Raw genomic sequence first — 12251 nt, forward strand, 5'->3', positions numbered from 1 at the left:
AATCTATAGCCAGACTTCTCCCCTGGCTACAACTTCACAAATTTTAAATTTACCTATTTATAGCTCTCTAATTGCTACTAATATTCTAAGAGAACCAGCGGCGACTGAAAATTGATCCACTCTAATTTTACAGCCGGTGAGATCCGATTCAAGCAGCAGCGGGCGAGCAGCCCCCTCCGCCCCGCCGTCTCCTCACTGCCTGCCTGTGCAGGTTTACAGCACACGAGTGGAGCATCCCAGGGAGCTGTGATGCAGCTGAGAACTGAGTGTTTCAGGCAGCTGCATTGCTCCAGAACACCTAGGCAAGCAGCAACCCCGTCTGGGAAAGCATAAGGAGCCAGTACTACCCTGCTAGAGCATCCTACTGTATCCTCCAAGGACAGAGAGCCTTCCAGCCCACCTGCAGCTTTGGTGAGAGGCACAAAAGCTTGCAGAGGGGCCGGGCAGCTGCACTGACCTGTCGGGGTGCTACGAGTCTGTGAGCTTGGCAGTGAGCAGGACTTCACAGGCAGGTACCACTGGCACCTGCTGGAGAAGGGCCAGAGGACCCTTCCCTTTGGGAAAAGCAACGACAGGAGCAGGGAGCCAAGACTCCCTCTAAGACACACGGTGAGTTAAAACCAGAACGGGTTACACTGCCAGAAGCATTGCCTGAAGGGTGCAAGTGCATTACCAGCAGCAGCAGCAGGAAACTCAGGCAGAGCCCCTGGGGAACCCGTGGCCATTCAGGACCAAAGCATTCAGGCTGCAGAGGACTCCTCCGGCAGCAACTTAAATGTCTGCAAACATCACAATGGAAATGCGTTACTTCCATCAAACCAAATAACTACATCCTTGCCAAGATAAAGCCATTTACAAATTTCACGTGAATTAGGAGGCAGCTGGGTATTAGCCTTTAACTTACGGACCTGTCTCATCTTCTCCTAGGCATCTCCTTGAAATGAAGCAAGAGCATCGCTTTTCTACGTCACGGAGACAAGGCACAGGAAGACGAGGCATTAAATGGGGCTGCCTTCCAGCTGGCAAGAGGACCCGAACGTCCAACGGACAGGAGCAGGCATGTCAATGAACAGGAACAGCTTAATAAAACAGTAATTATAACCTCTTAAGAGCCGCTAATTCACCTGGAGCTTTGCAGAACAAGGTAACTCGTCTGATCTAAAATGTTTAGAGCCTCATTTAAACCTAGTTTAACAAGGAAAAAAGCCCATGAGATCAACTGATTATACACCTAGAAAAACTTTGGATTCGATGGTTTGATTTGGGCAAGAAAAAGGAAGGACAAGTCAGTAACGGAAGGCTAAGACAGACGGGCAGAGTCACCGTTCCAGGCTGAGGGACAACATTTTTGGAGGAAAATCAGAATGCAGCATATTTTAAAATGACGGTGACCATACCATGTTTTTTTCCAATCATTTTTTAGGAATAGAAAGAAATCAAGACACTTTTCCTCAGCCATATTTTTGGTTTTGAACAAGCACTAGGTCACTATGCAGGCATCCAAACTGCTATCCCACAACCCTCTTCCAGTTTTACTTTTCTCTGGTAGTACTTTTTGGAGAAAACATAATCCATATTCATACCTATTTGTTCTTCATTTCATATTTTACTGTGACTCATAAACTCCTTTTCATATTAAGACAGGGAGCTGTAAAATATGAACCCATTATTTACAAACACACAGAACAAAATCAGGAACACATAATTTGTTACGCTGCACGCCAGGAACTGGGCCTATCCTTGTGCGCCCCTCATTCAAAGCAAAATAATTTGACTACACTGAGAGATTTGAGTTTCTCACGGAAGAACTCTTCATCTTCAATAGTGACAACTTCAATTTTGACCCACTTTTGAAGAGGATTGACTTGAACCACATACTGCCTGTCAACAGTTTTTTAAATGACCCATCCCGTATATGCACTCGGCTCTTGAATTCATTCCTCTGGAGTTCAAAAGGGCTCAAATAAAACTGACAAACCCAATACCCTGAGGATATACTGACTGATAATTTTGTGTCCAAGGTGTTTACTCAGGGATAAATCAACTGCACTAGGCCAAAAAACGTAAAGACTACCAGGCTGGATTTTCAAATAACTCCCCGGACTGCTCCACGCATGATCCTTAACACACTCAGAAACTGTTCCTGATTTTGGCCAGTGAATGCCTGATGAACACAGGCATTAAGGTCCCCCCACAGACAGGCAGCACCCCTACAAAAGGAAAAAAAAAATATGTTCTGCCAAAATCTATGTTGTAAAACAACCAGTCTAATAGACAGTTTGTATTTCACTGGGAAAATGAAAGACGGGATAGGTTGTTTTAGGGAACTACCAATTCAGAGCTAACTAAAGCCTGACAAAATAAATACCGACAAATCAGAGGTCTAAAAGATAGCCTGTATTTCATGAGGAGAACAAATAAAGGTTATCGAAGGAAGAGGCCAATGGGGAGCTGGCGATGAGACGCGATCCAGCTGCACCAGCAGGGCAGTGCTGTGCCCCAGGCATCACGCAGGGGACGGACAGGCTGCATCGTGAAGGGAAAGTCTGCAACACCTGAGCTTAAGATCAGCATCCTTGTGGTTATTCTGCATCCATAAGAAACATGTGAGCAGCTAGCTCGCATTGTTTTAATGCCACACCACAGCTGGCAGCCTTAGCAGAGAGCTCAAAAGCTGGTGTATCTATTCTCAGGTAGGAGACGGTGCGAAAAGCCCTATTAAACAGCCACTGTCCTTAAATGATCTGTGTGCCTCACCTCTGATGCCTTTGGCGAGACTGTAAAACCACAAATACCACCACCCCAAGTACTGGGGATTTAAGCTACTACTTCAAACTCCAAGACAGCTCATGTCAGGATCTAAAAGTCCATGGGGTAGATGACAGTGTGGTGTAAATACCTGAAGTAACTAGGAAAATAAAACTAACATTCACACTTTTAAGGAAAAGGTACAGCATTGCAGAGGCTTTCAGGGTAGGGCATAACTGCATTATCTGAGCATTCCCTAGGCTCCCAACCTTAGATGCTATCGCGCTGGGGAAACTTGGTGTGCTAGCCCTAAGGAACACCACGGAGCGTAGAGTGGAGTGGAGACACCACGGCTAGGCTCTGTAATCAGGTGGGGCCTCGATTGTTCTTGTGCACAAAGCTGCACTTTTTGCCACCCTAAGCCAAAGACCTGTCATGTTTTGACAAATGCTGTACCCTAGTGTTCTTTTTGCTCATTATAATATCATTATAATACCAAAACACACCTCCATCCCAAAAGCTACCCGCCTCCAAGGTGCGACCACCCCTCACTGAGCATGCGCCCTGAATTTCTCGGAGCCTATTACTTTAAACGGAAACGGGAAAACTTTACACCAATCATAACTAAGATATGCTTGACTAGAGCCACTCAAGCTCCACCTAAAAGATAGAAAATAATATAAATTGGCCCAAGAGAGAGGGGATGTTAGGGAAGATACCATCGTCAGGGGAGATACCATCCCAAGGACATACAACATCCTTAGGACCTCCTGACTCCTGGGATCAGTCGACGGGCTGAGCCTCTCTTCCCCCCCCATTGGGACGCCTTTGGGTGAGATCTGAATATTTGCTTATAAATCTCTATAGAGTCTTTGATCCTTTTAACGTGTTTATTTCTAGGCTGCGCACCTAGAACACCTATAGCACCTGGAACACCTAGAACACCTGGAAAACCTAGAACCCACACCTAGAACCCGCACCTAGAACCCCTGTAACACCTGTGTATGTCATGCATACTAGCTTGCTTTTGCAGATAGTCACTATCACCGGCAATCCAAAAGAACCTGATTATCTGTTGCTGCAATAAACCATACTTGATTGCATTGTGATAGCTCTCATTAATGCAACTAGGGTGAGGGTGGTTATCCGTGATAGTTCAGTGTTCTGAATCTAACCAGACCCCCAGACGGTTAATGCATTGTTGGTGAATGTCTGAACGGACCCCCAGGTGGTTAATACGTTTTTGGTGAATGTCTGAGCGGACCCCCAGGTGGTTATTACGTTTTTGGTGAATGTCCGAACGGACCCCCAGTTTTGGTGAATGTCCGACTGGTTCAGTACTCTGAATCCAACCGGGCCCGTAACGGTTAATCAGCTACACCCCTTTAACGCGACAGACAGAAAGCCAAGAGCAGGCAGTGCCAGCCATCACCCTTCCATCCCCACCTCCAGCCACACTGTGGAAGAGCAGAGGACCCCTGGGAAAGAGATGCCGGACAGCTGTGGGGAGCAGTGCCCCTTCTGCCAGATGTAGCCTTATTTTGGGTTCCCCTGTTGTATCGCAGAGACCTAACTGCATGGAAGCTTTTACTCCACCAAACCCTGGCTAACACACTCAATAGCCATTAGCAGAAAATGACAAGCTGGCGTCAATAGGACAGAAGCCTCAATTTATTAGGAAATAACTTTTAAAAGGGCTGTAAGAAAATATTTTTATTTATTTTTTTAAATCCAACACGAGACCCCTGCACCAGCCCAGGAGGGGGCTCTGCCTGAATTCCTGCTCCCCTCTTTGCTCAGGGCAGGCTGAAATTTCACTCTCGCCTATGAGGAGGGTTCTGGCTCCACAAGAGCAGGTAACATTACTAGGAATTACTTGACACTCTTAAGGCAGGACTTTGCACAATCTCATCCTGTTCTTCCCTTCTTCCTCAGAGATTGGTGCCTGCATTATTCATCAAAGAACACACTACCTCGGAGCTTTTAACTTTTGATAGTGCTGTTCAGCCCACAAATTACTGTTGAGGATAAAACTTTATGCACAAAACTAGAACTTACACTTGGCCACTGCTGAGCTGTCTTACCCCTATTTAAGTCGTCTTTGACCCAGACAGTAAAAAGCTGACATGTTTGACGCTTTCCTGTTTGGATGTCAGGGAGATTAGTTTGATAGTGGGGTGGGAATGGGATCATTTCATTTGTATTGTGTGCCAGCAGTCTTCTGAAGAAAGAAAGCAGAAAAATAAGGCTTGTCTTAAATTACCAGACTGCATTGCAAAGGAAATCATAAAGTCAGAAACACAGCCTGGACAATTAAAATATTAAACAACAAGCAATTGAGCATCAGTAAAGACCAAAATAGACAACAACTGCCAAACACTATCTCACACGCTTCTTATTTCATGCAATCAAATAGAAAAATATAAAATACTTAAGTCTACACTGCAAGTCTTCCCAAATCCTGGTGGGACACAGTCCTTAGGGCATTGCTACCGAGTGCTGACTTCTAAACAACAGCCAGTGCACAACTTCTTAACAAACGAAATATCTGCTTGTAGCACCTGACATTTCAAAAAGCAGAAAGCAGATGAGATAGTTACTAAATCAATAAGTTTCAAACACGCAGAATGAAAAAGCACTTCCCCCCCCCCCCCATTTAATTATTTAAGTGTATAAATATTTGGCATTTTATCTGCCTGGGAAAGAGCAAAGATCCAGCTTGGCTCAAATGTTATCCTGGCAAACCTGCGCAGCCCCAAGAAGTGACTCATCAGACCGGGGGAGATGCAGATGAGTGGCAGACCGCTTATCACACGAAGAATTAACCCCAGCAGGTGAACCTGTGCTCTGGGGGTCTCATGTTCATTTGCACCTCTCACACTCATCACCGGATGCGCTTTGCAATTCATGAGTCGAGATGCTTGCTGTGATGTGTCAGCAAGAAAATATTCTGGTAAAAAGCCAGAATGTGCTTGTCTTTCTATGAAACTGGCATAAAGAGACATGAAATCCACAGCTTATCTTGGCACAAGCACCATCAGCCTTACTGGCAAGAAACCCCTACAAATGAGCAGCAGCCTCAGCCTCATCCACTAGGAGTCTGGCACAGCATGAGGATGGTTCCTACCCAAATCCAACACCAACTCTGTTTTTCCTCCCAGGATGGATGGAAAGAACCATAAACATCTAAATACCGTACCTTCTGCGTTGTCATTTCCCTATAGGCAACATGTAACTTTGTTTTAAAATTACAGTCATTGGGCTGTAAATGCATTTTAACCACTACAGCTCACCCTATGTTATCTGGAAAAAAAAAAAAAAAAGAAGAAAAAAAAAAGAAAAAAGTCACATATTTCCAAAGTCTGAAGGCTGCATTATAGCCTCAGCTTAGTAATTACAAAGATTTATGTTCCATTCTACCCCAAATCCAGAGCTCATTGTCCATTCAACTTACACGGCTCTGACTTACAGTTCCCTGCATCCATTATCTTTAATAATAAAGAGCTGACTGAAGTTAATGATTGAAGAGCAAGATGTGATTAATAATACGAATCTAATTTATGAGAAAACAAACCGGAGTATGATTTTCATGTTTCATTAAAATTACCTTAAATGTACTCCTTAATGCTAATTGATCTCACAGAGGTGAGAAAATATTCTGTTCCAAATTAACGGGAGAAAATCATTCATCATCTTTCTGGAGGGAACATTTACTATCACTCAGCATTTAGAGGGTGATAGCATGTTCACAGCGATTCCACCACTTACAGCGATGCTTCAGTGTGGGCATGTATCTGAAATCTGCAAGATTTTCCCCTGGATGGGGACACAATTGGACAGAATAAACACACAATAAAATGCCACACGCAATGTTTTGTTTTCATAAAAGGTCTTTTCTAGCTTAGCAATATTACCCAACGCTGAAAAACAGTGCTGATGAAGAAAAATCAAGCAGGCTTTTGCCCTAAGTTTATCAAACAGAAACTCTTACAATGCTGTTAATTTGCTATGAGCACAAAATTACTGAAATATTCGCACAATAAAGTTCCATGCAGGATTTATTGAAAACAAAGCAAAGCAGAAATCCATTTTTCCACTGAGTTTTTCACTTCTGTTTGTATTTCAATATGTATTCTCTTTTTGAATTATTCATATTTGGATATCAAATATTCTTACAAACCAATGCATTTAATAATAATGAGTCTTGACTGGTTTCATTTTAACTTGTTGTGCTTTATGCCCAAGATTATTATTAAATGACCTTCTACTCAGGCTGTTCCTATGATCCATAAATAGAAATTGCCTAATGAGCATCTCAAATATTCCGCTGTCATTTTCATGTCAGTTTTTCTCATCCCGTGTTTGTATAGCTCTGATGACAATGTCTATTAATACACAGCATTAGCTCTTTGCCTCTTTCCTCTCAACTCCTTCCCATGAATTCAGCTTTCTCTACTCTGGGCTAGAATCTCATACTTCTATACCATTTGGGAAACACAAAGTGACCGCACTACCTACTCAAGAGGCAACTGGAGAATTTCAAGGGTTGATCTATGAGAAATACCACAACAGCAGCAATAATTATTGAATTTTCTGATGAAAGAGAGAAAAAAAAAATCCTTTTGCCTTGTACTTGTATTCTACCTGAATAGGATTTACATATTGGTCTGCAAAGCACCAGGGACAATTACTCTCTGCAAGGTACTAAATCCATTTATACCTATACCAAAGAATGAAGGTAGAGAAGAATAAGGGAAGAGATAGAGTTTTTGAAACTGCCTAGAGTGATATATTCTAGAGAAAACCATACATATTTCATGAGAAATCAGGAGAGAGTTCTGGGGAGAATTCCTCCTAAATGAAGAATAAATATTTCAGACTTCCATGTTATTGCATCTTATATTTATGCTATCTTTCCCCGTTTCCTCCGTACATAAGTTAAAGCACATGCCAGCACTTACAAAAGAAGCCAGACAAAACTGACCCTTGGCTGTCCTAGCTACTGAACTGATAGAGCACAGTGCACAGCACTTCAGACCACTGCTGAGCCCGCTGCCTAAGTGTGTTCAGCCATCTAGGTGCACGTCCATTTGTTGTGCTGTGAGGACCCTGGCATTTCAGATGTCAAGGAAATGCTAAATGGTGTCATTTTGGTCAGTAGATAATAGCCGTGTTAATGAGTTAATGTATTGCTACATCACCCTTACCTTCTGTTTTAATTTTGTACTGGCTTTCATTTTTCTCCTACCGACCATGGCATCATTTGGGTTGAGACAGACCAAGAAAAAGGCCGCTTACCGTTCTGGCATCCCAGAGAGATAAAGTCTTGTCAGCAGAGCTTGTGAGAACGGTGTTGGAGAACGGAAGAAATTCAATGCTATTGACCGAATCTTTATGACCACGCAGAGTGTATCTGCATCTCTCACTGCAAAAGAATAACAGGAATATAGCACTTGCCATTCAGGATAACAATGCAAGAAACAAGTTAATCAGTAGCGAGTTTTACACATCTTTCCTGTTTACCATCCTGCCTTCTCCCAGCAGATCAGCCATGAAGTAATATCCCAGAGGTTTTTATTTGCTTTTTTGTTCTGTTTTGTTTTCCTACCTTTTAATGAATTAACTTGAGACAACACTATGGGTCGTTCTCAGATCAGCGTATGAACCTGATTTGGCTGGAACACAAGACTGGAAGCTTTTCCCATTGCAGACAACAGAGAATCACTTCTTTCAAAACAAGCTAGAGGTGGCTATACGGTGATGATCTCAAAAAGCTTTTTGGCTTCTGTTTTGTCTTGTTTGTGTGTACAGCAGAGAGGGATGATCCTTTAACAGGAATGCAGGAGAAGAGCCCACGGATGATGCGCTGGGGCAAGGTAGAAGGTAACAACCAAATCTGGGATTATTTAGACAGACAGAAGGGCAAAGGCGTAATGTCCACATGAGCATGTCAAGATGGGAAGGGGACTGAAATCAACAGGCATTCTCCACCCAGCATGGTTGTGTACAACAGTGACCCATGCTGATATGGGGTTCAGCCTATGATTTCTTCAGCTAGAGATAAAACATCATCAGTTTGCGGTGTTTGTATTGTTATAACCTGTGAAAACGTACAAGTAGGAGTGCATACTTAGGAAAAATCTATTCAAGGTAAAGCCAGTAGCAGTTCTATCCTCTTTGTAGAGCTGACAAAAAAAATAGTCATAAAAAATAAAAACCAACAACCCATCATAAATTACTACAGCTTTCGGTGACAGCTCCAAATTTTATTCCCTGCTCATGTGATGCTGTCAGTAGAAATGCACCTCCCCTGAGCTGGCTGCTGAATATATCATTGGGGCTTGCAAATTAGATTACTGGGTGGCTCTTAACCGAGAATTTCTTACAATATTTATTAAGGAAGCTGTCAGCAGAGGGAATTAAAGATGTGATTTTTTTTTTTCCCTCCTGCCTGTTCATTGCCAGAAGACTCTCAGAGCTCTTGCAGGTTTTGTATCAACAGCACTGCAGATCAGATACAGGCCAGTAGAGCTAAAGGGTTTTGATGGGCACTCTCCCAGATCGCTGAGCTAACCAAGTGAGTTCTCAGCCCTATTTTACTGCCTTTCCCTCTCACAGACTAAAATGTACACGCTGTGCTGAGCTGAACGCCATGCCTGTCCCCACAGAAGAGATAGCAGGAGGGAGATAAGTTGCTTCTCAGTAGAAATATTATCCAGGAAATGTATTTGAAAGGAATATTAGATTCTACATGTATCATTTTACACAATCTATGTTTTTCTATTATAGATAATACATTATACTATTCAGTATTATCCATTATATAGACTACATGTGTTATTTTATCACAAGGACTCATTTTAAATTATTGATAAAGTATCACGGCTGTTAAAGCTCAGTGCACACTATATCTGATATTCATGATCACTTGATCCATGACACTAAAGCTAACTTCAATACAATAACTTTTTGTTTCACAGTTTCATGGCAAAGTTTCACACTAGAGAATGTGCTTTTTCCATCTCAGATCACGTCGGTTTATTTGTGGGTAGGTTTGCCATTTTGCAAAAGTGACCCATGATTTTCTGCCTGCCTATTACACTGTAAGGGCTTTTTGAGTGCCCAACCATTTTTCTGACAATCCTGCTGTGCATTTTTGTGGCACCTGGCAGTTCTGGTAGGACAATGTGACCTACCAGAGTGGTGTGACAGTGTCCCGCTATTTGCTGGTAACACCGGGATGTGAACATGTCCCTTTCAAAGGCAGGGGGAAGAATCATGCTTTCAACTGCTTGAGGGAGCTTGAGAAGGAAAGAAAGGAAGGAAAGTAAAGGAAAAGGAGGGAATTTTGTTCCTGAGCCACTGCTGTAGGATAGGGGCCATCCCAGGCAGGCCGGCTGCAAGATAAGGCTTGTGAGAGATTAATTAGGTGCCAAAGCAGGAAGGCCCATCCCGAATCCCTTAGCAAGGTGAAAATGGACTCAAGTGATGGACCATGACAGGAGCAGAAGGGAAGGAAATGATTTGCATTTTTCCATCAAGAACACAAACACTCGGCCCTGCAGTTGTCTCTCCCCGTGCCGCTTCCAGCGCCCGGTGTGCTGACGAGCGAGCTCTGCCTCTCGCGATTTAATTTACCACTCCGGCAGCTGACTGACTGATATTTCTAAGAATCTCCAACTGCTACATAAAATAAACTCATCTTCCCTTCCAGCTGAGATATAATTTCAGCAAGACTGTCTTGTACACAAGCTATCTTTTAGTCGGAAAGGGGAACATTTTATTTAGATGTTCTTTTTCCACAAAAAAAAACAAAAACACAACTGATCTAAAGGGTAGATCATCACCCTGCTTCTCATAGGAACTCTTATTTCTATCCAATGGCTCAAGTTTATCTACTTTAGAATAAATCTGTAGCAATATTCATTACCTAATGCTTTTTTTTTTTCTATTTATGAACACACTGTCTCATGGATATAAGCTTCACTGTCTGATAATTTCAGTTGGGAAGAGAGAGAGTATCATCTGTGAGTAGTAGGTTAGGCATCTGTAGTTCTCTTGGTGCTTAAATGCAGAGACGGGTCCTTAATAAATGACGTCCTGGTACAAATACAGCTCTGTGGCTCAGGATTTTGCACGTCATGTTCTGAACTGGTCTCAGATACCGACTCCAGCCCTCATCCATTACCTGCGTTATTACTGATTTCTCAACGTAAACCACCAGTTAGCACATCTTGACTCATGACTCATTATCCTCAGTGTTCTTTTTCTCTGCAAAGTCCATTTTCCTTCCCTTACAACTAGTAAGGTAATGATGTCCTTCAGTGAATCAGCACCTTTATTCCACCCTCTCCAGTTTTTCCTAGCAGGTTCAGACAAACACAGACAGGTTGCTATTAGCATATACCTACCCCATGAATGTTGGCACTTAAATTAATCACACCCTTCTCGATATCACCAGCTCAACAATGATGGAAAAAAATGCACTTGCTCGATTCTTTGAGAGACTTTGCTTTTGAGAATCACAATCCAGAATGGCTCATTCAAATTCAAAAGGGCTTTCAGTAAAACCACTGAAAACAAGATACGAGATGTTTCCACTTAGATAAGACTTCACCGAGTACTAACAGGCTGCCATCCCTACGCTAACATGCAATAGCAGCCAAATAATGCCCTGGGTTGGGATTTCGTTGTCTGTACGACAACTGAAAAACAAACACAGGCAGTGGGGAGATTTCTTACGCTGGGTACTTGCACATCCGCCCTGACAGAGTTAAAACTCGGTAAGAAGCAGCTGGTACTCCCTGATGGGAACATTTTATGGCTGCCTGGTACATATTTATTGCTAAGGCTATCCGTGTGCGAAGCGCTGGAGAACCTACGGTGCTCCGCATCAGCTTAATGCTCCTTTCCAAAGGCACACAGTGAACCAGAGAGACAAGTGAGATTGTACGTGGCCAATTCTTTTGCTATTTAAATGGGTTTTTAAAAAAGAAACACACATGATTACCTGCAGTCCTATGGAAACAGGACACACACTACCTCCTTGATGCTTTTTTAAAGGCTAGGGTTTCTGTGTTGAGCTCTAATTGGAAAAACGGGGGGTGATGCTGTTCCACTGACTAGACAGAGTTACTCATTTTATTTCTGTACCATATTAAACCACATTTCAGGCATAGCAATTAAAAGCACCCATATAATCAATTGGAATTAATGAGATTCAAGCATGTACTTTCATATCAGGGCCTCTACCATCCACCTTCTAACATGCTTCCAAGGAGGGCATTAAATGCACAAACGCTCTCAAGCTGCACCTTCCTTTCCAGTGAGCACTAAACCAAACCCTTTTTCATGCCTATTGAATAACACCCTACTATGTGACCTGCAATCCCTATCAAGCAAAATGTCAAGGTAAATTACACTGGAAAGGCACTTGCTACGAACGCGGACGCAGCGCTTCTGGGGAAGTTTTGTAAGGTCACACAAGACCAGCTTCTGACCGT

The 12251-nt window shown here is 42.8% G+C and overlaps 1 protein-coding gene across 7 annotated transcripts in view; it reads right to left on the reverse strand.

The window, feature by feature from the left end:
- Nucleotides 1-12251, reverse strand: part of SPAG16 (sperm associated antigen 16) — a 393156-nt gene that overhangs the window by 132304 nt on the left and 248601 nt on the right. For all 7 annotated transcript variants that reach the window (XM_068686339.1, XM_068686338.1, XM_068686337.1 and 4 more), the window contains one exon: nucleotides 8047-8173. In XM_068686339.1, coding sequence (XP_068542440.1) covers nucleotides 8047-8173 — 127 coding nt within the window. The remainder of the gene's footprint in view (nucleotides 1-8046; nucleotides 8174-12251) is intronic.

The sequence above is a fragment of the Anas acuta genome, chromosome 6 (genome assembly GCF_963932015.1).
Source record: "Anas acuta chromosome 6, bAnaAcu1.1, whole genome shotgun sequence".
NCBI lineage: Eukaryota > Metazoa > Chordata > Aves > Anseriformes > Anatidae > Anas > Anas acuta.